At 47.5% G+C, this 25,311-nt stretch overlaps 4 protein-coding genes across 7 annotated transcripts; 3 read left to right on the top strand and 1 right to left on the bottom strand.

Annotated features, from left to right (window-relative positions):
- Positions 1-6,399: 6,399 nt before the first annotated feature.
- LOC120704463 (non-specific lipid transfer protein GPI-anchored 3-like) lies at positions 6,400-8,025 on the top strand. Of its 2 annotated transcripts, none has more exons than XM_039988856.1 (3): positions 6,400-6,935; positions 7,370-7,438; positions 7,680-8,025. In XM_039988856.1, the coding sequence occupies exons 1-3, from the start codon at positions 6,572-6,574 to the stop codon at positions 7,784-7,786; spliced, it is 540 nt and encodes a 179-aa protein (XP_039844790.1). In that variant the 5' UTR covers positions 6,400-6,571; the 3' UTR covers positions 7,787-8,025. The 2 variants fall into 2 exon arrangements, with proteins under 2 accessions (XP_039844790.1, XP_039844791.1); XM_039988857.1 differs by having other exon boundaries at positions 6,406-6,935; positions 7,373-7,438.
- A 319-nt stretch (positions 8,026-8,344) lies between these two features.
- Positions 8,345-9,349, top strand: LOC120704462. Its single transcript, XM_039988854.1, has one exon. It carries the CDS (start codon positions 8,396-8,398, stop codon positions 9,155-9,157), a length of 762 nt encoding a protein of 253 aa, XP_039844788.1. The 5' UTR covers positions 8,345-8,395; the 3' UTR covers positions 9,158-9,349.
- Positions 9,350-14,138: 4,789 nt separating this feature from the next.
- On the top strand, positions 14,139-18,871 carry LOC120704465 (lysophospholipid acyltransferase LPEAT2-like). Of its 2 annotated transcripts, none has more exons than XM_039988861.1 (13): positions 14,139-14,753; positions 15,699-15,879; positions 15,954-16,013; positions 16,354-16,517; positions 16,608-16,671; positions 16,787-16,855; positions 16,963-17,058; positions 17,240-17,284; positions 17,576-17,646; positions 17,756-17,822; positions 17,928-18,058; positions 18,157-18,270; positions 18,360-18,871. In XM_039988861.1, exons 1-12 carry the CDS (start codon positions 14,236-14,238, stop codon positions 18,224-18,226), a joined length of 1,536 nt encoding a protein of 511 aa, XP_039844795.1. In that variant the 5' UTR covers positions 14,139-14,235; the 3' UTR covers positions 18,227-18,270; positions 18,360-18,871. The 2 variants fall into 2 exon arrangements, with proteins under 2 accessions (XP_039844795.1, XP_039844794.1); XM_039988860.1 differs by having other exon boundaries at positions 14,149-14,753; positions 17,928-17,978; positions 18,112-18,270.
- Positions 18,872-18,958: 87 nt separating this feature from the next.
- LOC120704464 (ubiquitin carboxyl-terminal hydrolase MINDY-1-like) lies at positions 18,959-25,135 on the bottom strand. Of its 2 annotated transcripts, none has more exons than XM_039988858.1 (12): positions 24,746-25,135; positions 24,532-24,650; positions 24,263-24,369; positions 24,079-24,166; positions 21,716-22,739; positions 21,550-21,604; positions 21,385-21,466; positions 21,232-21,312; positions 21,037-21,141; positions 20,921-20,955; positions 19,832-19,988; positions 18,959-19,288 (listed from the first exon to the last, which is right to left on the bottom strand). In XM_039988858.1, exons 1-12 carry the CDS (start codon positions 24,945-24,947, stop codon positions 19,223-19,225), a joined length of 2,121 nt encoding a protein of 706 aa, XP_039844792.1. In that variant the 5' UTR covers positions 24,948-25,135; the 3' UTR covers positions 18,959-19,222. The 2 variants fall into 2 exon arrangements, with proteins under 2 accessions (XP_039844792.1, XP_039844793.1); XM_039988859.1 differs by having other exon boundaries at positions 18,978-19,285.
- Between the last annotated feature and the right edge of the window lie 176 nt (positions 25,136-25,311).

The following is a 25,311-nucleotide window of genomic DNA, read 5'->3' on the forward strand; positions in this document are numbered from 1 at the left end:
GTCTGTGGAGAAGTGGATGAGATAATCACCACTCCAAAGCCCACTGAGCCACCGGCTCCAGTGAGAGGAGATTCTGACACTGATGCTGAGTGGCAGAAAAAGCAAAGGGACTATGCTCCCTTAAAGATGGCTTATGATCTCGAAAAGACAAAGTGGAATAACGCCAACAAGAAATGTGTGGCAGTTATAAAGAACACAATTGATCCTAACATTTTGGGTTCAATTGGAGAGTGTGATTCAGCAGCTGAGTACCTTGCAAAGATAAAGAATCAGTTTACTGGTTCTTCAAAGACTTATGCTACACAGATCATAGAGCAGTTGATCACAAAAAGGTACTATGGCAATGCCGGTACGATAAGAGATCATATCATGGGGATGTGTGCTTTGAACTCCAAGCTCAAACCAATGGATTTGGATCTCAAAGAAGAGTTTATGGTGCACCTGGTGTTCGCCTCTCTGCCAAAAGAGTTTGCAACGTTCGTTGTAAACTATAACTCACAGCCAGAGAAGTGGAACATGGAAAAGGCAATTGCAATGTGTGCACAAGAGGAAGATAGACTCAAGAAACAGAATGGTGGGTCTGTCAATTTTGTGCATAATAACAAGAAAAGGCCTTTCCAAGCTGCTTCTTCCTCTAAAGCTAAAGACAAAGCCCCTATGCCACAGAAGTATCAGCAACAGCGTCAGCAACAGCGCACTCCAGCTCAAGATGAGTGCTTCCACTGTTTTGACAAGGGGCATCGCAAAGCAGATTGTCCCGCTTATTTAAAGATGATAATGGCAAAGAATGGTGAGAATGTAATTTCATTTGTTAATGAATTCCTGTATTTAAAGTTTTCTAAATCTACTTGGTGGATTGATTCTGGTGCAACTGTGCATGTTGCAAATTCTTTACAGGGATTCCGTTCGACAAGGACTACGCAAGGAAGCGAAAGACACATTAAAGTCGCGAACGGAGTACAAGCAGATGTTGAAGCTGTTGGCGATGTCTCCATCGAGCTAGTTAATGGTTTCATGCTTGTATTAAAAGATGTTTTATTTGTTCCTTCGCTTCAAAGAAACTTGATCAGTGTATCACGCTTAGACACAGATGGTTTTGGTTGTCATTTTGCCAATGGCAAATGTGAACTATGGTTTGATAATAATTGTATTGGTGATGCTGTCCTTTACAATGATCTTTATTTATTATCTATGCGTGATAAAGTGCATTCTGTATGTAATATGGATGTGAATGAATCCTTGTCAGAGAAAGAAACAAAGAAAAGAAAGAGAACTCAAGATACTTCATCGAAATTATGACACTGTCGTTTAGGCCATATTTCGAGGGGGAGAATTGAAATATTAGTGAAAAGTGAAATTCTTCCACAGCTAGAGTTCTCTGATTTTGAACAATGCGTTGAATGCATTAAAGGAAAATTTGTAAAGCAAATTAAAAAGGGTGCCAAACGAAGTGCAGGAACGTTAGAAATAATTCACACTGATATATGTGGACCGTTTCCTGTGAAAAGTGTGGATGGCTATGATTCGTTCATAACATTCACAGACGATTACTCCCGCTATGGTTACATTTATCCAATTAAAGAAAGATCTGAAGCATTGGATAAATTTAAAATATTCAAAGCTGAGGTTGAAAATCAGCTTGACAAAAGAATTAAAATAGTAAGATCAGACCGTGGAGGGGAGTACTACGGTCGACATACCCCTTATGGGCAAGTTCCTGGACCTTTTGCAAGGTTTTTACAGGAAAATGGTATAGTTGCCCAATACTCTACACCGGGGGAGCCTCAGCAAAATGGAGTAGCTGAAAGGCGCAACCGTACACTAATGGATATGGTGCGCAGTATGATGAGTTATTCCTCATTGTCATTGAGTCTGTGGATGGAGGCGTTGAAAACCGCCATCCATATTCTCAACAGAGTGCCAAGCAAATCGGTGCCCAAAACGCCGTATGAGCTATGGACAGGAAGAGAACCCTCACTGACTCATCTACGGGTCTGGGGGAGCCCAGCTGAGGCTAAAGTGTTTAATCCAAATATTGGAAAACTAGATTCCAAAACTGTAAGCTGCCACTTTATAGGCTATTCTGAAAAGTCGAAAGGTTTTCGTTTCTACTGCCCAGACAGACATACAAAGTTTGTAGAAACGAGACATGCTGTTTTTCTAGAAAGTGAAATGATCAAGGGGAGCATGGTACCTAGAGAAATTGACCTTGAGGAGAAGCGGGTGTATGTGCCTACTCCTATGATTCAAGAGCCATTTTTCTCACTACCTGTTGATGCTGCACCAAAAGTTCCTGAAATAGTGACGTCAGTACCTTCTTCGGTTGTTGCTGCGCCAACTATTCCAGTTATTACGGTGTCAACACCTGTCGTAACTCCACCCATACCAACAGTGAGCGAAGGTTTGGAACCTGTCATCCAGGAACCGCCTGAACCTGTGGTTGGACATGAGGAGGAGGTGCTACAGCCCCTTATGGAAAATGTGCCAGAAGTTGAGGCACAAAATGTGCCACAAGCAGTGGCCCTTAGAAGGTCACAAAGAGAAAGAAGGTCGGCTATTTCTAGCGACTATGAAGTTTATAATACAGAAGAGGTTCATATGGAGGGTGATCCCGCTTCATATGAAGAAGCCATGAGAAGTATTCACTCATCCAAATGGCTAGAAGCTATGAAAGATGAGATGAAATCAATGAGTTCCAATGGTGTTTGGGACTTAGAGGAAATTCCTAAAGGAGCCAAAACAGTAGGCTGTAAATGGGTTTACAAGATAAAACATGACTCCAAAGGGAATGTAGAAAGGTTCAAAGCACGACTCGTGGCAAAAGGCTTTACGCAAAGAGAAGGGATAGACTATAACGAAACTTTTTCTCCGGTTTCGTGTAAAGATTCCTTCAGAATCATAATGGCATTGGTGGCACATTATGACTTAGAGTTACATCAGATGGATGTAAAGACGGCATTCCTTAACGGAGATTTGTTTGAAAATGTTTATATGGCACAACCAAAAGGTTTTATCATGAAAGGAAAAGAACATATGGGGTGTCGCTTAAAGAAATCCATTTATGGATTAAAGCAAGCCTCTAGACAGTGGTATTTAAAGTTTGATGAAACCATAAGAAAATTTGGTTTTAAAGAAAATGAGGAGGACAATTGCATTTATGCAAAGTTCAGAAGTGGAAAATTTATTTTCCTGATCCTATATGTGGATGACATTCTACTTGCTAGTAGTGATGTTGGTCTGCTACTGGAGACAAAGAAATTCTTGTCCTCAAATTTTGATATGAAAGATCTCGGTGAAGCCTCATTTGTTTTGGGAATTGAAATTCACCGAGATAGAACAAAGGGGGTATTAGGACTGTCACAAAAGACATACTTAGAAAAAGTTCTAAAGAAATACAGTATGCATATGTGCAAGCCTTCACCTGCTCCAATAGTCAAGGGCGATAGATTTGGAAAATTTCAATGTCCCAGGAACCAGTATGAGATCGATCAAATGAAAGCGGTTCCATATGCTTCAGCTGTAGGATGCATACAGTATGCTCAAGTTTGTACACGCCCTGACTTAGCTTTTGTTACCGGGATACTTGGCAGATATCAGAGTAATCCAGGACAGGCACACTGGATTATGGTAAAGAAAGCATTACGTTATGTGCAAGGCACAAAATGCCTCATGCTGACATACAGAAAATCCGATTCCCTAGAGATAGAAGGGTACTCAGATGCGGATTTTGCGGGGGACATCGATGACCGAAAGTCCACGTCCGGTTACGTGTTCACACTCGCAGGGGGAGCTATATCGTGGAAAAGCTCCAAACAAAGCGTCACTGCATCATCGACGATGTATGCTGAATTTGTAGCATGTTATGAGGCCTCAGGGCAGGTTGAATGGTTAAAGAAATTTATACCCGGTTTAAGAGTGGTAGACAGTATTCAAAGACCACTCAGAATGTACTGCGACAATGAACCAGCAGTGTTTTATGCTCACAACAATAAGTCAAGTGGTGCTGCCAAACACATTGACATAAAGTTTTATGTTGTGAAGGAGAAAATCCAGAATCACTCTATTACACTCGAGCATATAAGTACAAAGAAAATGCTTGCGGATCCGCTCACTAAAGGCTTACCACCCAATGTGTTCATGGAACACATAGCCGGCATGGGTTTAAGGGAAAGCCTGTGATTTCTGGAAAAACAAAAGGGCCCAAAAGATAAAGAATTTGTTTCAAAACAGTGATGTGTGTGGTAGCTGTCGAGTCTATCGGTCTAGGACTGTGATGATAAGGCATGCTCTATTCATTAATCTGTGATGGAACAACTAAAGGAAAAGTTTCAGGTTAAAGTATAAGGTTAAAGTACAAAGTGAGATCAAGGGGGAGAATGTTAGGTTGATCTCCTTCCTAATAGGCCCAACGGCCTATTAGGCCCTTAAACCGCGCCCTGATCGGGGGCGTCCAACCCTTAATGGTTGGTGGGCCCCCGTTGCACTGCGCTATAAAGAAAGGTGGGGGCCGGCGGCACACGGCACGAGGTTCACCGGTGCGCCGCCAAACCCACCGAAAACCCTAGCCGATCTGAGGGTACGCAGGAGCAACGGGAAGCCGCCGCCTCTGCTTCACTGGTGTTTCCCCGCTGCAGCCGACTTCCTCCCGCCGTCGCCGCCACCGTCCTCGACACCGTTGGTCCGGCGTCGACCTCTCTGCTTCACTCGTCGCCGCCCTCGAGCGGATCTCCATCAACGAACCTGATATGGCCGCCGGCTCGAGCTCCAATGGTGGTATAGAAGGTCTCTCTCCCTCTCAGTGTAATTTTGTGTTCTCTACGTTCTAGATCTAGGAACATCTTGTGCTTGAACAAAGAAAAGAGAAAGAGATCCATCTTGATCATGCACTGTGTTGATTCTAACTTAACAGAGGTTAGTAGCTACTGGTACTAGCAGCGGAGTGCAGCCAGTCCAGTTGGCTTCAGCGAGGAGGAGCTAGCTGCTTCTCTTTTTGCCGAATTTGGGTAGGCCACCTCCCTAGCTGCTATGCTCGGATCCATCTCGGTGCCGCCTCTTCTATTACTACATGATGATCTGTCGATCGATATATTGATCATGGATGGATGGAGAAGTCAGTGAGGTAAAAAGACGCCTAACTATCTAACCCTTGTTGGTGTTAGGTATCCAGAGCTGAGCGATCCAAATCCCAACTCTAGATTAGAGTTAGACGTCGTCGAAGCTTGGAGCGACTAAGCAGGCACATGGGATCATAATTAGGGCGCGACGATGGCGTTGCGCGGTCCATCTGGTACGGAACGGAAGTAGCTATAGGACGATGTGGATTTATATCGTCAGACGACGCGGACGGATGCCGCCCACCAGGGGAGGTGTCGCGGTCATGCCCCCCCGCGCGAGCTGCGATTCTAGATCCTTCTCTAATGTAGTAACTGCTGCATTATTGACACACACAGAGAGTGCGCCCGGGACCAAAATGGACCTAATCTGGGCCGGCATTTGCGCCCTCCTTCCTCACCCCACATCGATCGTCCAAGTTTCTCTTCGTCTTCTCTGTTCACACGAACAACGAAGCCACGCGTCGCACGAGGCTCTCACGTGAGGTTGTCGACGTGGCGGGTGCCGTGCACGCCACAGTCCGCACCAAGCCTGGCGCTGGAGTTCCACGACGTAGGCGCGGGGCGGCCCACCGCAGCTCCAAATGATCAGCGTGTGATCTGATGGATCGGCCAGCCCCAGCTGGCTCGTCGATCAATGCGTCGTGCTTGGATTGGATGATTTTGCATCCATCCAAGCACGATTCGGCCCGTTTTTTTTTACGTGATGCAAGGTAGCCAAACTGTACAAGTACGACGTAACAAAAATTCGTGAAAACCTTAATCCACGGGCGCGACACAGATTTATGGGTGTTTGGATGTGCTAAAATAGAGATGCTAAAGTTTAGCTTTAGATGTGCTAGTGGGATAAAACATGAGTGCTGATGGATTCTAATAACTAATTACTTATCATCTATGTAATTAGATTAACAATTAGATCATATTTTTAGGCCGACTATTTAACACGTAAATAAATAGACTAAAGTTTAGCTTCTAGAATTCAAACATCACTGTGATTTGTAGCAAAATGTGTCCGTTGTTTTCGTACATTTCAAGAATCAAAATCAAGAAGCGGCCGTTAGTTTTGCTGCAACTTGCTACACATGCAGCAGCTGCGTGCTCTCGCGGAGACGTACGGACCGGGCGAGCGGAAAAATCAACACCACCGCAACCACGCGCTTCGTGCTAGCACACCCTACCATGCGCAGGCGTCAACCATGCGGGTGCGGATGCGGCCGTCCGGACAGCGCAAGATTCCGGCCCACCCCCAACCACCCCGTCATCCCCGCTGGCACCGCCACCAACCGGACCCGAGGCCGCCGCACCACGCCACCGTGTCGCGCGCCGCCACCTCCCTTCCCCCCTCCTTAAACTAGGCGTCGCATACGCCGCGCCGCACCTCACCGATCACTCACTCCATCGCTAGCTGCTGCCACGCACGCTCGCTCAGCTCGCACACCGGCACAGCACAAGGCCGCGCAATGCAGGGCCTCCTGGCCGTCGCCCTCGCCGTCGCCTGCGCGGCGGCGGCCTCCGCGCCTTCCTCCTACGCGCAAGGCGCCGGGGCGGCGGCGGGCTCCGGCGTGCCGTCGTGCGCGGCGAAGCTGGTGCCGTGCGCGGCGTACCTCAACTCCACGTCCGCGCCGCCGGCGGCCTGCTGCTCCCCGCTCAAGGAGGCCGCGGCCAACGAGGCGGCGTGCGTGTGCGCCATGCTCCTCAACAAGGCCGCACTGCAGGCGTTCGGCGTCGCGCTCGAGCAGGGGATCGGCCTCGCCAAGCGCTGCGGCGTCACCACCGACGCCTCCGCCTGCGCCAAGTCCACCACCACCGCCACCGCCGGTGCAGGTAGCAATCGAGCTCGCTCGTCTCATCTGCCGGTCGCCTCAACGCGCTTGATTGCCAAGCTTGTTCCTTCTTAGACTGTAGTGCACACGTGAAGAGAGAATAATTGTTTGTTTACCACCAACAGCAGCTAAATCCCAACCAGATCAACAATCTCTTACTCGAAACTTTGTCGTCTCCATACGACCATATGATGGATCTACAGATAGCTTACTGTTTACCTTTACCTTAATCCCTTTAACAACCATCAACTGGGAGCAGCTAACATATAATATTGCGCAAAATTGTATTGTCTAGCTACGCAAGATCCGCTCAATGTGTGGATGGATTTGGATCTCGTGTGATTGCTCTACATCTCTGCAACTGATCTTCTGATCAGGCCTATACTTATATGATGGTATTCCGAACCTGAATGATGGCGACTTCGTTTCTTCTAGCAGGTACAGCCACTGGCAGCGGCACTGCATCTTCTTCAGCTTCCACCGGCGGCGGTTCTGCTTCTACAGGTAATGCTATCACTTCACTGCTCTATCGTGCGTTTTATCAGCACTTGCGATCAGTACTAACGGAGAACAGTTCATTGCCTGAACCATAGAACATCACAACATGGTTTTTAACCCTGAAACTACTCTTTCAGATGAAAAAAAAGGAGATTATACTCCTGACTTAACTGAAAGTCTGAATTTTAATTTTGTGATCATGTAGTTGTAAGTAGTAATTGAGCATTTTGTGCGGCCCCACTTGCAGTGACCAAACCAACAGCCAACGGAGGAGGCGTGAGGCATCGCCTAAGCTTGACCGGCGCATCGGCCTTGGTAGGCTTCAGTTTCATCTGGTGGGCGATGATGGCGTAATAGGAGTTCAGTTACCAAGCTGCTTCACATTTGCCTGGACATTATCTAGCATGGTATCAGCAGAGTTTTTTTGGTGGATTCGGACTCGCCTAATGTTCCACTCTGTGTGCCTATCATCTGGTTACAATTGCAACTTCGTTTTGGATACTCTACCCCAGTAGGATTCCAGTTGTTTTGTGCAAAACATGAGAATTTTAAGGAGAATGGAAACAACGAAAACCAAGTTTCAGCTTCTGCAAGAACGCACCACGATCGTAATGTTAAAATCACTATGAACATGGAAGTCGATCGCTGTAGCCAATAAACTGAACGTGGCTTGTTTTTTATGCATGCCGTCGAGTTTTTGATCCAAGGCTCAGTTTTCGGGCTGTACTTGGGCGTATTATCCCGGCCCATAACACATCTCCAAAGCTCTTCTTCTTGGTCCGGGTGATCAGGCCCATCCCATCCACCTTCGGGCCTTGGCGGCCTTCACCGATTCCTCCGGTTAGAAAAGAGAAAGAGATCCGCTTTTTCTCAAAAAAAAAAAGAAAAGAAAAGAGAAAGAGAATGAGCCTCCCTGCCCGGTGGGCCCATCCCATCGAGTTCCAGTTCCAGACCAAGACCAGCATGGTGGAGAAGAATTCCCCACCACCGGCTCCAGCCGCGGCGGAGGAGGCGCAGGCGACGCAACCCGATCCCCTCCGCCCAGACCCCGCCGCGATGCTGCCGCCGTCGCCGCCGCGCGCGCCGCTCGCGTTCCCGACGCTGGACTCCCTCGCCGCGTTCCTCCGCCCCCGGCTCCCTCCCCAGGCGCTGTCCTCCTGGGGCGCCGTGCCGGGGACCAAGACCCTGCTCAACCTCTTCCTGGAGCTCTCCCACGGCGACTGCGCGCTCCACGTCCCGGCCGGCCCGCCGCCGCGCGTCGTCCGCGCCGTGCACGTGGCGACCGTCCGCATCCGCAACCGGCGCGGCGCGCGGCTGGTGGAGGCCCGGCAGCTGCTCTCCGACGGCACGGTCCGGCGCCGCGGGCCGCGGCCGCTGTCGGAGAAGATGCGGCCCGGCGAGTCCCCCGAGGCCGCGGCGGCGCGCGCCGTGCGGGAGGAGCTCGGCGAGGGCGCCCGCGTCCGGATCGGGGCCGCGCGGGAGGCGCGCATGGAGGAGCGCGAGTCGGCGTCCTACCCGGGGCTCCCCGCCCGGTACGTGCTGCACGCGGTGGACGCGGAGCTGGTGGGCGGCGTGCCCGAGGACGGGGCGTTCGAGACCGAGGAGACCGGCGAGGACGCCGGCGCGGGGGCCATCACCGTGAAGCGGCACTACTGGGAGTGGGTCGACGGCGACGATAATGAGCACGAGGAGGTGGCCGCCGCCGCCGGCGCAGGCGCGCACTAGTGGATCATCCTAGGCTCCTAGCACCATTTCCTGATCATTTTGTTGTCAAGTTTCTCCTCTCCAGATCAGTTCGCGTGTACTGTACGAAGTAGTAGTATCACTGAAAGCCCTGTTTACTTCTTTACGTGTAAACGCACAAACGTCGTAAACGTATTATTTTATAATAGAATCTTATTAATTTGAAGTACTAAATGAAGTTTATTTACAACTTTTTTTGCATGAATAGGCTGTAAATCGCGAGACGAATCTAATGAGCCTACTTAATCCATGATTTTGCAATAGTGATGCTACATTAACTATCCGCTAATTATTGATTAAACATGAATTAATTAATATTATTAGATTCGTCTCGCGATTTACAACTCATCTATGCAAAAAGTTTTGCAAATAAACTTCATTTAATACTTCAAATGATCAAGATTTCTTTGCAAATTTTTTTTGCAAAATGAACTAAACAGACCCTAATTAGATGGTTTCAGAGATTAGAGATAATGAATGCATTGTGAGACGTTCCTTAATCTTCCCCAAAAATCCCAGTGCCGAGGAAAGTTTCTGGGACCTGCTCACTTGTGGAAAGCAGGAATGATTCGAGCGCCCTGGTGGTCCGTCTCAAGCATCAAGCAAGCAGCTGGAGGGGACGGGGATTTGGTTGGAGTTGTCGGCCAGTGATCAGGAACCACCATCTTGACTTTAAAAAAAAATAGATCTCTTTTTATGCGCATGAGAGGGGCGCTGCCGTTACTGAACAAGCTGGATTACAAAATGTTTGTTTCATTCTCTGTATTTCTCGCGACGAGAAAATGCGGAACAGTGTTTGCTGGGAAAAAAAACAAGAACAAGAACACTCGATGGTGCTCTGCTCCGCGCCGGCGGCCCACCGCCGGCACGCCCTGCCGAGACGCGGCCTTGCGGCGCGTGCGGTCGGTGCCCGTGCCTAGCAGCTCTCAGGCCCACTCCACGCCGGGGACCGCCGCGGCGGACTCCGCCTCGCTGACCGCCGGAGGCGGAGCGGGCCGGAGGAGGGCGACCGGCGGCGGCAAGGGGGTCCCGGCGTCCGTGGTGGCCGCGGCGAGTGCCGCGAGTAGGAGCCCGAGGATGGTGCCGCCAAGGAGCACCGAGAGGCTGTGCTGCCGGTGGGAGGAGCGCGGCGGCGGCGACGCGGAGGGCAGGGCGGCTTGTCGCTCACCTGCTCCCCTGCTCGGAGGGGGGCGATCGGCGGCGACTCTGTTTTTTTTTAACTTGAGAATATGAGTAAATAGGTATCAGGGGCAAAAGGGTCATTTTTATTATTGAGTCCCACCTGTAAGGCTTTGTTCCCGTTATCACATGGACGGAAGGGTATAGAAATAAAAATGAGTTGGTGGTAGAACATACCTGTATGATTGAAAAAAAAAATATAAAAGTCAAAAGTACTTAACATAAAAATATACAAATATACAGGTAAAAGGCTCCCATCTTGTTCGTGGGCTCCCCTTCCGCAGCAAGGAGCAGCATGATTTCAGCCTTGATCGCAGCGTGCTGATGTTCCTGCAGAGTGCGGGCCAACGATCATGGCCGATATGAATCTATCCTTTGCTGACCCAGCCTTGTCTTGGCCTCTGAAGAAGAAATTCTGCGGCGTCGGTAGGGATGCACGCCACCCCATCCCACCATCAGGTCAAACACGTTACAGACTCGAAGCAGCTGGTGCGCCGTCACACGACGCGACGCCTGCATTTGGAAATCGGGGTGCCGTCTCCGCGAGAAGAAAGAGCCGAGCTGAGTTCTTTCTAGTTGTCAGTCATTGCTAGCCGCCGTCCTCTGGCCAAAATATAATGGCCCGTTACGATGTTGGCATTGAGGCCCAAGAATTGGCATTGGTCTCGAATAACCTCAATTCCATTGTTTGGATGGTCTTAACATTCACAGGAGGAAACGAGCTCCAATACCGCGCGATTTTGCATCTGCTTGCTCGACCCAGCCCATGATACCGAGGCCTCCTCCTCCGTATTCACCAAAATCGAACCTCCTCCTTCCCCATGCGAAAAAGCCGACGCTCGCCTCGTGTGGCAGCGGCTGCGCACCTCCCTGAGACCTCCCCGCACAGCAGCCCCTCCCTCTCCCCTCGCCGGAGACCTTCTCCCCTCGCGCACCAGCCCCCTCGCCACAGAGCTCCTTCCCCTCGTCTTCTCTTGCTCCGGCAAGGCGAGCGACGGCGCGGCAGCTGCAAGGATGGCGAGCGGCGGCGCGGCGGCGGCGAGGATGGAGAGCGGCGGCGCGAGCTCTCGGCGTCCCTTCTTCCCCAGCGGTCGAGCTCCCCCATGGGCGGCCCTTCTTCCCCGTGGCTGGTCAACCTCCCCCATCGGTGCCTCCTTCTTCACCATCGTCTACCGGCTGGTGAGATCCGCCATGGCCGGTCGAGCTCCCCCTTCTCCCCCATGGCCGGTCGACCTCCACCTTCTTTCCCATGGCTGGTCGAGGTCCCCCTTCTTTCCGATGGTCGGTCGAGCTCCCCTATGGTCGCGGCTGCCGAGATCCGCCTGCCATGGCCGGGGTCGAGCTCGCTCTCCTCCTATTGTGGGCCGCCGTGGTGACCGCTACCGGCCTCCTCCAGTCAATTCCATGATTTTGCATCCAAACAGGAAATTGATTTTAGCTACTTGCTAGAATTCCAAAAGCCAATTCAATGGTCATCCGAACAATAATATTCGAATTGTGGCTATTTCAATACCATGTCTGTTTTGGTATTGAACTCAATTCAATTCCACCTCTCCCAATATCTACATCCAAACGGACCCTAAGGGAATTCGACTTGCATCATCCGCGAGAGAGAGATCTCCTGTCAAATGCTCATACCACGCACGGGCCAGGTCAGCAACGCCCCCAAATTGCATCTGATCAAACGGCCAAAATTGTCGTATCGTGTGCATCCTCTGGCGTGCCAACTCAGCGGAGCTGCAGAAGCAGGTACTACATTTGGACAGTACACAGTAGCATATCGCTCTGGGCTGGGCTGGAACCCTGAACTGCTGGAGGGAATAGGCACCGTTGCTTCTACTACGATGAAGGCTGTAAATACATATACTTAGTAGTTAGTACCGCTTGATCATGATGGGCCAGCATTTTCCCCCCGAAAAAACTGATGGGTCAGCAACACGTTCAGCAGCGGATTTCTTTATAAGCCAGATCCTAGCCAGCTGCACGCTGATTCAGCCATTCTCACAAGGATCTCGTCATCTGACTGGATACCGAACGCCTACATCCCCATGCCGGCGCGGCGGCGTCTCATGTGCGGGCGAAGACCTGTCCACATGCAAAGGCTAAAATTTCTCTACTTTAGAGTGCGCGACGACGCAAGGTTAAACAAATGGGCCTGATCGATGATCCGATCTGAAGCAGGTTAAACAAAGTGCCATTTTGTTGTAGGGATGGATCCATCCAGGTTGCGGATCGCATCGCACCGAGGTTTAGATCGGCAGCGACGTCGGATCGTGCTTCGATGATTAGACGCCAAATATATACTTAACGCTGCGCCTTGATGTGACTTAATTTCGATTAACATTGAAGCGTGTATGACATTGTCTCTGTTTTTTTTTCTCCTTGCAAGGTGACATTACCTCTGTTGAAGCATAAATATCTTGCTTTCTTCATTACTATGATTCTCGGTATAATTAGATGGTGCATGCGGCTCGAACATAGTCTCGTGAGTAGTGCACCAAAAGATAGGTTTAGCCCATACAAGTCGTGTCGTTATTGCCGCAAAATGAAACGTATGTGCAATGAAAATAAAGAAACACGCACGCGAACTGGAACTTGTTTCGCTTGATGCACTCCCTGCGACATTCACTGACATGCTCCGGCCTGTTTCCAACTTTTTTTTTTAACTGTGCCTGGCAATTGTAAAGTACGTTTCCCAGAAGACCGTACACGCTAAGAAATTATTATTTATATATATTTGCTAACGGCGGTTTACAGTATGCGGGCGATGTCAATTCACCGGCCGACAGTTTCGCACGAGATCAATCAATAATACAGTAGTCTCACACGAGCACCGCCCAATTTCATCCATCACGCCCGACGGCGACCGGGCGTTCGACAAGCCCCTACACAACGGCCGAGGTGCTCGTCGACCACGAGGCCACTTGTTCCGCCCGGGGGGGCCCGCGAGGCGGGGGGACACCACCAGCGGACGCGTCGCGTCGCGCTGTGTGCTCCACCCCCACCACCTGCCGCCGGCCGTGGCGAGAGAGGGAAAAAAAAACAAGCGGCCACGAGAGCCCGCGCGCCCCTTTTCCTACTACTCTTTTTTTTCACGCGTGTCCCCTTACCCCCGCCGATCAACCGTGTGGGGCCGGAAGAGTGGGGATACATGTCAGTTAGCGGGTGGCCAGGGGTACGGGCGGTGGAGCGGGGCCCCACGTACAGCGAGCGCCCCGGTCGGGCCGCGGCAATAATGTGATTTTGCTCTTTGCGCCCTGGAAGGTTGGAGAATTGCTGAGAGCACGACTGCATGCTTGCTGCTTTTGTAGCGTGAAGCAACCCAATTAGCTAGAGCATTCAGTCTCTAATCCGGTGCTGCTGGAGTATTTGTGTTTGTAAGCCAAAATTGCTGGGATTGCAGATAAATTTCATTCAAAAGCACCTTTGACCTTGATTGGGCCATGCTTGATAACGCAAGCACTGGACAGCCCCCCCCCCCCCCCCCCCCCCCCAAAATCCGGTCGAAAAGAAAAGATGAACTTGACAACCAGGATGTTCTTCTCTGTTGAAATTCATCCTCAATATAGACCATCTAAACAACACGTGGAAACACAGGGGTGTTTAGTAAATAAAAAAAGAGGAGAGAAAAGGCCAGTGAAAGTGAAAATGAAAATGAAAACGAAACGATTCTTAAAAATCCCAATAAATGGCCACCGTAAATTGCGAGGGCCGCTAAGCAAAAACGCAAAAAAGAGACCAGACCACGACCACAAACAAAAGAACGTCTCCCTCCCCGCTATTGGCCTATTGGCTTGGCTTTGATAAAGGCCAATTACTCTCCTCCTCCTCCGACCTTCCATTGCTCGCCTCGCTCCTCCGCTCCCGCGCCGCCGTCTCCGATGGCCTCCACGAGCCCTAGCCCCGCCTCCCTCTCCACGCCGCTGCTCTCGGGCTCCATCGCGCCCGCCCGCGGCGCCAACGGGCACGGCAACAACAGCCACCGCCATCACCACCCCCACGACGACAGCGACGCCGCGGCCTCCGTGTGCGGCGACGGCGGCGGGGACCCGTTCGCGTTCCTCTCGGAGGATCGGCCGCCGCGGGACCGGGGCGCGTCGCCGGCGGACCCGTTCCGCAACGCGACGCCGGCGGACCCGTTCCGCAACGCGACGCCGGCGTGGGGCGGCGGCGTCTACGCGTGGGCGAGGACGCTGCTGCTCCTGCCGGTCGCAGCGCTGCGGCTGGCGCTGTTCGGGCTCGCCATCGCGATCGGGTACGCGGCAACATGGGTGGCGCTGCGCGGGTGGGCCCACGCGCAGGGGCGGTCGCGGGAGGGCACCGGGCCCATGCCGGCGTGGCGCCGCCGGCTCATGTGGATCACGCGGATCTCCGCCCGCTGCATCCTCTTCTCATTCGGGTGAGTGCCTCCTTGCTACATCGCTAAGCGCAATCCCACGCTCGGATTGGGTCTGGATCGGTAAACTTGAGCACTTCTGATCTAATCGCTAATCGCTTAATTTCTGGCTACCTGTACGTTTTTAAATTTAGGTGATTAGATTTGTGTGGCAAGAGGAGGTGTCTGAATTCGCTGTGTGGGTGACGCGATTGTGAGATGCGGGTTGGTTTGCTGGATTTTGGGGGCTGGGATTGCAGCACGTGAGGTCTTGTTGGGCGCCTCAATGATTTGGTTGGTGGGACGACGCTGTATGGAAGGTGAATGTCCGTGCGGGAGATGTCGTTTATGGCGTGCTGGTGCTGCAGCAATTGCGGCTCGGAGAAGACCGACAGGTTATGGGTAGCAGGGACAGGTTAGAAACCGCTGTTGAACTGTTTGTACGACGTGTTCAGCTGGCCTACACCTGGAACTGGAGATGAAAAACGTGATGTGCCTTGCATGTGCATCCTGGAAGCTCGGAAGTGTCCACCTGGGTGTACCATGCAAACGGGAGTTCCTCCTCTGTGGACTGTGGTCCTTTGCAATGATTTCAGTAGAGGGGAAATTGCCCAGGATAGGCGGTGACTTGCGAGGAATCACATTAATACAATGATGCCTTGAGATAAACTGGAAACCGGACCGGCATAATTGTGTCATTTCTGTATTTTAGGCTTTCAAAATCGGCACCCAAAACTTTAGAGCATGAACAATGTGTGCCATCTGCTTTGCCACATGTATTTATTTTCAGATGATAGTTTTCTTCGGGGTATGAAAGTTCCTTTTGAATAGCTCCTTTTCGAGCTTGTTTACGCTGAGATGATCTGAGCAGTTTTGGCTGCATAGTATTTCTAATTGTTTTTTTTCTTGAGACACTAGTGTATGTGTATACTCTCTGATCTTAGTCGATCACTTGCTTTTTTCTATCAGGTACCACTGGATCAGAAAGAAAGGCAGGCCTGCTCCTAGGGAACTCGCACCTATAGTTGTTTCCAATCATATCTCGTACATAGAACCCATATTCTTCTTCTACGAATTGTTCCCAACCATTGTTTCATCTGAGTCTCATGATGCCCTACCGTTTGTTGGAACAATTATTCGGGCGATGCAGGTAAATATATTTCCATCTTCCAGTGATAGTGTGTAAATTTGCAAGTCTCTTCTAAGACGTTTACCCCTTTCCAGGTTATATATGTTGATAGATTCTCACCAGCTTCTAGGAAGGCTGCTGTAAATGAAATAAAGGTAAGAACGTCTCTCTCATACCCATAGCTTCTCCTCATGCTTTTATTAATTATGTGAAATCACTTGGTTTTAAAATTGCTGTATTGCAGTGGTCACATGTTAGTCACTTAGTCATCTCATGGTTTTATACGTAACTGTAAGCTATAGAATAACACTACTTTATGCTGACATGATGTATGGAAATTAAAAACCAGAGAAGAGGAAGCAAAAGTTAGTGCTTCCTCTTCAGACATCATAATTGATCCTTAAAAATCAATAGTAGCCTACTCATCCTAGAATAACATGATTGTCTTTTAGTTATTTGTTCATATGGTACATACTCTCTAGGATGTCCTTACAGAGAAAGGCAGCTTGCAATAGCTTCCCACGGGTCCTGTTATTCCCTGAAGGCACCACAACAAATGGGAGATTCCTGATTTCTTTCCAACATGGCGCATTCATACCTGGCTACCCTGTTCAACCTGTTGTTGTCCGTTATCCACATGTGCACTTTGATCAATCATGGTGAGCTTTCTCTATGGATACTCTATTCGATAGACATTTTTCTTTTTGTTGCCTCAACATTTTTATTTTATACCTTATTTTGTGTTTCAGGGGAAATATATCGTTGTTAAAGCTCATGTTTAAGATGTTCACCCAGTTTCATAATTTCATGGAGGTATGCATGGCCTGCTGAATTTGGATTAGCAAATGTCTGAGCTGTCATCTATCATGCCCTTTTCGCACCTGCTCCTTACACTATTAGCTCATCTGATGGATCATCTAATATGCAGGTAGAGTACCTCCCTGTTGTCTACCCTCCTGAGATCAAGCAAGAGAATGCCCTTCATTTTGCAGAGAATGTAAATATCTTCATCTCAAATATATTTGTCATTCGACATCCTGTGCATTTCAAATTTCAATAGAAGCATGATAATGATATCCTCCCTACAACTTTTTATTTCTGCAGACCAGCTATGCTATGGCACGTGCCCTTAATGTTTTACCCACTTCTTATTCATATGGTGATTCAATGATTATGGCACGAGCAGTAGAAGCCGGAAAGGTAAAAAGGCTATGCATTGGGGTATAACATGATCTTCACTCTGAACCCCCACAAAACTTCCTTTGACCTTTGCTTGCTTTGCCAACTGAAATCCTTCAAAACTCTATGTACTAAATTAACTTGAAGTGGTTATCCCATCCCTAGGAATTTATCCCTAATATGCTGACATTCCTACTTGCAGGATAATTGCTCAAATTACATGGTACAAATGGCTTGGGTAAAAGATGTAAGTCTTTCCAGAACTACACTATTTAGATGTGTTTGCAGTATGATAATGCTGCAGCTGTCAAAATCTATCAAGCTAAACAAGGAAAATGTCAAAATTTATCAATCTAAAGAAGGAAAAAATATTGTATTTAATTATTAGTGAAATGTTGCGTACGAAATAGACTAATGCCTAATTATTTCCTGCAAGAATGACTAATTACATATTAGCGCACTTGTAAATGGTGTCCCAATTCCGTGGAATCAACCGATCATGAAATCCAACATTGCATCTCATTTTGCTGTCTTCCAGATGTATGGTGTAAACACAGCAGAAGCAATGGAGCTATTGGAAAACTTCTTGGCTATGAATCCAGATAGCGAGTAAGACTACTCATTCCTTAATGGAGAACAGCCATCATGCTTCACCAAGTCTAGGTTATTCTGTTGTTTCACAAATATGTGATAAATAATGCCTTTTAAACCCTGGCAGTGGACATGTGAAAGCACAGGACTTTTGGGCTCATTTTGGTCTGGATTGCAGTCCTCTGTGTAAGAAGGTACTGATAAAGTTTCTGGATTTTTTTTTGAAAACTAATAGTTTCTGGAATGCTACCTTGCTTAACTGGATTGCCCACTTTACTGAACTTCTACTCCTTTTGCAGATATTTCACTATTTCAATTCTGGCATTACGGATTCGATTACATTCTGTCAGGTATCAACTTCGATTTTCAATTGGATTTTACAAGAGCCATGCAGTTTTACATGCAACAGCAAGATTTCTGTAATGCACTGGTACTGTGTGTTTCATTATCACTAAGTGCCCTTGGAGTGTATCATGTGTGCAGTTCTTGGTTGGGTGTGCACACCTGAGGAAGCAACCATTGTTCCAGGGCGCATGTGAGACTGCCTTTGAGAAGTGCAGGGATCCTGAAACATCCGACATCTCCAGGGGACAGCTAGCTGATGTCCTGCGGTTAAGCATGCTTCTGCCATCTGATGATGGGGTAAGTCTTCGTTGCTCCTCTGCTACAAACGCGTAAGGCTGTGTTGCCATCAAAGATGCCAGTCATCTGAAAATGTAAACCTTTGACAGATGTTGAGGCTGTTCAAGACGTTTGATGTCGACGGTGACGAAAAGATCAGCAGGGATGACTTCCTCACATGCCTTGGGAGGTTCCCCTTCCTGATAGCGTTCTTTGCAGCCCCGATCAATGGGGAGGTGTACATCGAGATAGTCTGAATGTTTGAAGTGGTGGCGTGTAAGAGTAAAGGCTGGAGCCGACAGACGCTGAGACGCGGGCAGGGGATCCCTCCGTTTATGCAATGGGATACCCACTACGGCTCCTCCATTTTGAAACCCAAACCCAAAACATCCTTATTCTTCGGTGGCATCAAGTGGCTAACCAGTATAGTGCGACAGTTTTGTTTCGTTTCTTCGTTGAAATTATTGTTTTCATTTCAGAAACCTTCAGTGAGATACTCGCCGGACTCTACTTGTGGTAGTAGAATATCGATCGAGCTGAGAGTGCGCATAGAAAAGATTTGTAATCTGAACTCTTGTAAACAAGACATTTTTGGGCAAAGAATGACTGTAGAGTTGGTTCCTGTTGTCTGTCGTACAGAGCACACGTAATCCCCGGAAGAGCATATAAAAAAAAATCGCAAGCTATGAACGAACAGAGAGCAATCGCAAACTTTGAACGAACAGTAGTCGGGTAATGAATCGAATCATGTTGCACTAAGCTATCGTTTTGACAGCATCTATTCCTACACTTTATTCGTTGATGTTATATGTACATACACCAGAGACAACAATGAAAAACCAAAGTTAAGAACGGGAAAGCCTCAAGGTGACGAAAAACAGACACTGCCTCCGCAAAAGAAACCAATTCTTTACAGTATAAAATGCATCCCTTATCTCTTCTTCTTTTTCTTTCCTTCTGTTGAAGATATTTTTTACATCACAATGCACTTCTCTTTCTTCGACTCACTTCTTGCTGGAGGTGGGGCGTTGGACCTCTGCTGCACAAGGACGTTCACAATAAGTTAGCACAGAGAAGCACGCAACGTTCATCAGGAAACAAGAAGCCAATTAGCCAAAGCCTAAACGATGCAAGAGAACCCATGGTATAACCGGAACTGAGCTTAAAAAGATATGATCGACCATCAATTCCTGAGATGCTTCGAACACAGAAGAAATCTTGTTTTGTGTAGTATCGATAGACGGCTATGCATTCAACCTCTTTGTATGCATTCTCATACTCCCATCACATCACCACCTTTTACTTGTTTAGGACCCCCTAATTGAGCTTAGACAATTCTGATTCATTAACTGGTGAAGTTTACGGAGGGAAAATAGGTGACCTTGTGAGTTCACAAGTAAATTTTGGAAAGACCTCCCAGAAATAAGATACTTGTTTCAAGACAACACAGGTTGCGGCCATATTTGAATCCAAACTAAAACAATCCCAAACTCAATGCCGATAAACGTAGGTGGTAGTAAGAAATGAGGTTTTGATGGCGGTATGAGTATACAATTGTTATAATAGAACAAAGGAATCTTACCCTCGGACCAACAACAAGTCCTGGCCGGCCAGATGGAGTTGATTGCTGCTGTATCTGAGGTTGCTGCTGCTGCTGCTGCTGCGGTGGAGGTTGAAATCTTTGAGGTTGCCGCTCAAACTCCTGCTGCTGAAGTGCTATAGCTAGCTCCAGATCAGAGCTGCCAGCATAAGAGAACGAAAAATGACATGTTAGAACTTAGGTAACACATGACATTTTGTCAAACAAATTAATGTAGTGCAAACTCGAAAATGGGCTCTCGTGTGTTGAGTTGCATGCGCCAAATAATTCGCTTAAGCTGATGGGAAGAGGTGGGCAATTCACTTATACTTTAACACTCCCCCTCACGTGCAGGCTCCCTTAGGCCTCAAACGTGGAAATTAGGAGTCGGCTGCAATTATTTTATTTAAACGCACCTGCCAAGATTCAAACTCAAGACCTAACCTCTAGCCCTGATACCATATTGAGTTGCATGCACCAACCAATTCAACCCAAAAGCTTAAGCTGATGGGAAGAGGTGGCCAATTTCACTTATACTTCAACACCATGAATAACGAGTAGCTACAGAATAATTAACATCAGAATTTCTATCATACCAAACTGATTCAGATCAGCTAAAATAATGTATGACGAAGGTATTTAATTAAACTGATGCTCAGATTGAAGTAATGAACATGATCAGTGCACATTTATGATACAACACATTGAACAAAATCAAGATCTCCTATAAACAATAAACTGATTCAGATCAGCTAAAATAATGCATGATGAAGGTATTTAATTACACTGATGCTCAGATTGAGGTAATGAACATGCTCAGTGCACATCTATGATACAATACATTGAAGAAACTCAAAATCTCCAATAAACCATGCCAGATATAGGTCATTTTAAGTACTCCCTCTGTTCCACAATGTAGGTCGTTTTGACTTTAGGTTCATAACTTTTGCTATGCACCTAGACATACATTATATACAGGTGCATAGCAAACACTGAATCTAGAAAAGCCAAAATGACCTACTTTTTAGAACGGAGGGAGTACATGTTAAGCCAACATTCCAATACAAGAAAAGACAGGCAGGAAGAACATACTTTCCAGAAGTGTTGTCAAATTGAGAGATATAATCCTGTGGACAGAAATAAATGTGAACTGGTTAACATTACTATACCTACTAAAAAACATAGTAGTTTATTGATGTTATACATACAGCAGTACTCGTCATAGCTTGCTGCTCATTCCATGAATCGTTTCTTGGAGTTTCAGCCTTAAATGGTGTGAAGTTGCTAGTAAGAAAAACTCCATCACCATTCACCTAATATATTGTCAGTTGAGAATAAAAAAAAATCAGCAAGGATTTTCATTTCAAACGAGAATGAAACAATGACAAAAGAGTTAAGCATACCTCATCCAACTTTTGCCACACCAAATCAGTTTGACTTATAAAACCTTGATCGGTTGCTAGGAGATATAGGCTCCCATTGTACTGCAGAATAAATATAGAAAATAAATAAAACACATCCATTAAAGTAATCAGATAACACCTGATTTAGCATACCTTGAACATAGTGTTGAAGTGATTATTACGGAAGAAAACACAAAGCTCCCTTTCGTTAAGTCCCTCTTGTAAACAGAAGAGACTGCGACATTGAAATGTTACAATGTGATAAATGAGAATGCAACTAACAAAAATATGTATATAAAGCATAGAATAGAGATGTACCCATAGACAGTTAGCTGGTTAGCAGTAGTCCGTAGAAAATTATCGATCAGTTCCCCTGAAAATAAATCAATTTAAAGTGTGAGGCTAAATACAGTAAATAAATCATTCACGGCCACAAAGAGATCCATAAAAATAGTCAAAACTGTGGAAGAAACGAAATTCTCACATTGATGTTCTGTGGCCTTGTCTTCTAAGCAATGGCTAGTTTCCTCAGTCTTGTCAGCCTGCTCAGCAAGAACCACCTCCCCCTCATACACTGGCTCTTGATTTTCATATGCCACATTTGTGGTGCCAAGTATGTGCTCTTCACCTTGGTATATTGGTTCACATTCCAGAATGCTTGAAGGTGGAGGCTCCGAATTATTTAAAGAATCACTTTTCTCATTCAGTTCCGTTGTAGCATGGCCTGAAGCAGCTTCACAAACTGCAGCTGAGGAGTCACAACTGACCTCAATATCAGTAGATTGGTCTGCATCAAAATGTCCTCTGGAGGTCTCGTTATCAGCTTCAACAAGAATGGGAGCAGCAGGCTGGTCGTCACTGGGAGCAAAAGATTCATGAGACGGATAAGCAGGAGTAGATTCTGAAGATTGAACAGATTTATCAAGGTCCCCTGGTAACATATTCTTCATTGCATTGTCCTCAGGTTCTTTAGATGTCAAATCTTCTTGGGATTCTTTGGGCACAACTTCACTGCTATTAACAGCACCAATTGTAACAGGTAGCACGGAACCATCATCACTCACAGTGTGATTACCATGTTCCTCTTCTTTTGTTAGCCCCACCACCTCAGGTGCCTCTGACTGAAAACTCTCACTCTGTGGTGTTTCCTCCATGTTGGAGGATGAATGATTATGTGAAGTGTCAAAAGAAACAGATCCATCAACTGCAGCTATAGTTTCAGCTTTAGATAGATTAAGGACCCTCATGAGTTCCTCTTCTTCCTCACGGTCACCTCGCCTTATTTGTGGTTCAGTTGAGTCTGGGAGTGTATGTTCTTCAAACAATATCCCTTGAGAAACACTGGGTGAAGGAATCTTTAATGCTGCAGTCGTTGCAGCAGCAAAATCAACAGGTTCTTCATCCATATGTTTATCCTCTTCTGTTGGTTTCCCTGACTTGAATTCAGCAAGCCCAGAAGCTAGAGCATTGTAGGACTTCGATCCGATAGCAGTAGCAGTTTCAGTATCCTGAAGACAATATTGAATCAGCAATGGTAAAAGGTGGCTTGAAAGTTGCAAAGCAAATTAAATTTGCATCTATTATACAGGGCATATTTCAGGTTACTCCCAAAATTGGTATGGATCGCCCATTCTATTTGATTAAATGGCTAAGATTAGAGAAGATGACCTCATCCGCAACTATTAGATATGTGTTAGTGACTTTCTATTTGGAAACTTCATATAATAGGAAGGAACGTATTTGGAATGCATACATATTTTATTTGGTCTAATTTTTTGTGTCTCCGTATCTACTATTTGTAATTAACTATTTTTTCTCAAATACACAAAAGAGCTACTTATCATATCACTAAAGAAAAATATGGTACAGAACCAGTTCAAATCCTTACGATATTACAAAGGAAGAGCCACGTACTAATTAAAAACATGACCAACAGAAACCCAACCACCTGTACAATTTGTAATAAATTATTACAGAGCTAATGTACAGATGGATCCAACGTGTCATGCAGGTTAGTGGTGAGGAGAAGACAAGATCAACATCGCAGGTGAATGGTGAGGAACAAAGTTTTTTTTAAAAAAAATGTGGCAGAAGTGACAAGAAACAGCTCTAATTGGCAGCAGTGCACACGTGTCATGTTCATGAATATTTTGTCAGATAGCGTGTGCACCTTGCTGGTTAAATTTATGGTGGCTTCCTGACTAATATCAGGGGATAACTTCCCTATATAAATTAGAACGGTCAAGAGGGCAGCAACAGTAATTAGCTTTCCTTTTAAATCTTTCCTAGCACGGCCACGTGAGCACACCGGTTACACCAATTAATTGGTAGTCAATTCAGAAAATGGAAGGTCTAAATTTTCCCGCCTAAAATTTAAGAGGGAATAGTTTTAAAGGGCTCAGTACGTAGACTTCACAATTTTAAGCATACATCATTGTCGGACCAGAAGTGCATGAGAACACCAGAGACAGGTAGTCAGAGACTGCTCGGCACACATGACACATCCTATATTAACAGAACGCTTTGCATAAGATAGCAAATCTAACAAGTTTTGGAAACACACACCCACAAAACAAAAAGACCTACCAAGCCAACGACACAATCTAATCATGTAAACATACACTTTCTACGACTAAACTAATCAGTTCTATCAGTTGAATGTTGAAAGTGTCATTTCAACAAAAATAGCTGATAACTGTATCAGATGGTTTAGTCCATGGATAAGAATGTTGTAGCGAGTGCAAAACTTAGGAACAATATGACATGCACAAATCCAATTGAAATCATCAACATCACAGGACAGCACAGGGCAGCATTTTAGCTAAGTGGTAAGGTAGAACAACACACCTGAGGGTCCACTATCCATCCATGGTATAGTGGGATATCGAGAAGATCAAATATAGCACGCTCTCGGGTGAACTCAAAGTCATCAATCCTGCAACATACACACCCCAGTGAACATCAGAATAAATATACATTCACACGAGCAGGCGACAAATCACTGATCAACAAGCTGAAAACCCTTACGCACTTCCTGAACATAACATTCACGTCAATGCCTGTTGTGAGGCGCGGGAGAAGGTCGATGGCATCCGCGATGTTCTGCTCTCGGTTGCGGACGTACTCCTCGTCCTTGTCCTACGAATTGCATCCCAAAACCATTATCACACCAATCAATGCCACAGCCAGCAACCTAATTTAATCTAACCTGCGCACTGCTGTTGCATCACAGCACAACACCATTTTCGCGTTGATCAACTAAACAAAAACAACCCCATATCCCGAGAGCTAAAACCGAACCTGTATGGCGCTGTTGGAATCGATGAGGCGTTCGGCGACAAGAGATAGCAACTTCTGCTGCGACACCTCGCTGGCGTCCGGGTTCAGGCTGATCACATTCTTCAGCAGCAGCACGTTACCTGCACAAACGAGAACCGGAGACATAAGTACCACTGGAGAAGCATTTCGCACGCGCGGTAAACTCACGGGGGTTCGGGATCGAACGGGAGCTCACAGATGGCGAGGAGCGGGCAGGGGCCGTTGTCGTTCTGGTAGACGATGGGCGTGCGGCGTCCGAGGAAGTCGACGGCCCTCGTCCGGTGCATCACCTCCGGCGGCTCGGCGGGCGGCTCGGCCGGCTGGGACTGGGGATCCACCTCCGCCGCGCCCGGCGGGGCCACCGGCGCGGGGAGGTGGGGCGAGGGGTCGGACGACATGGACGGATCTCCCACGCGATCCCCGGGGCGCGGAAGTCGCCGGAACCCTAACCCTAGGGCGTCGCCGCGGGAGCCGCCGTCGCGGGAGGAGGCGCGCGTGCGATGTCGCGAGGTGGATTGGAGAAGGCGAGGACGGCGGAGATGAGAGGGGAGGGGAAATAGAATACGAGGGCAGTGGGGTGGGGGTGTGGCGTGGAGAAGGTGAGGGGAGGGAGGGTGTATTAGTAAAAAAGCAAACGCAAGTGCAAATCCTGCATTAGTGGGGTTTCTTTGGATTTGGTGCCTTACCTTTGAGATAATTTGGGCTCGAGGGTCTTAGCTTAGGGCTTAGGCTATCATGTTTCTGGGAGTTTTGCGATTTGGG

Source organism: Panicum virgatum, chromosome 4K, assembly GCF_016808335.1.
Source record: "Panicum virgatum strain AP13 chromosome 4K, P.virgatum_v5, whole genome shotgun sequence".
In the NCBI taxonomy this organism is placed as follows: Eukaryota; Viridiplantae; Streptophyta; class Magnoliopsida; order Poales; family Poaceae; genus Panicum; species Panicum virgatum.

Bases quoted from the DNA above. Each gene is read 5' to 3' on its own strand.
- LOC120704464 (XM_039988858.1), bottom strand. From the start codon at position 24,947: ATGTCGTCCGACCCCTCGCCCCACCTCCCCGCGCCGGTGGCCCCGCCG. The intron at 22,740-24,078 runs GTGTGTTGTTCT...TATTGTCTTCAG, and splicing joins GATGGATAGTGGACCCTCAG to GATACTGAAACTGCTACTGC. The intron at 21,142-21,231 runs GTATGCTTAACT...ACAATATATTAG, and splicing joins TGTGGCAAAAGTTGGATGAG to GTGAATGGTGATGGAGTTTT.
- LOC120704463 (XM_039988856.1), top strand. From the start codon at position 6,572: ATGCAGGGCCTCCTGGCCGTCGCCCTCGCCGTCGCCTGCGCGGCGGCG. The intron at 6,936-7,369 runs GTAGCAATCGAG...CGTTTCTTCTAG, and splicing joins CACCGCCACCGCCGGTGCAG to CAGGTACAGCCACTGGCAGC. The intron at 7,439-7,679 runs GTAATGCTATCA...CCCCACTTGCAG, and splicing joins CGGCGGTTCTGCTTCTACAG to TGACCAAACCAACAGCCAAC.
- LOC120704465 (XM_039988860.1), top strand. From the start codon at position 14,236: ATGGCCTCCACGAGCCCTAGCCCCGCCTCCCTCTCCACGCCGCTGCTC. The intron at 16,672-16,786 runs GTATGCATGGCC...TCTAATATGCAG, and splicing joins AGTTTCATAATTTCATGGAG to GTAGAGTACCTCCCTGTTGT. The intron at 17,647-17,755 runs GTAAGACTACTC...AAACCCTGGCAG, and splicing joins GCTATGAATCCAGATAGCGA to TGGACATGTGAAAGCACAGG.
- LOC120704462 (XM_039988854.1), top strand. From the start codon at position 8,396: ATGGTGGAGAAGAATTCCCCACCACCGGCTCCAGCCGCGGCGGAGGAG.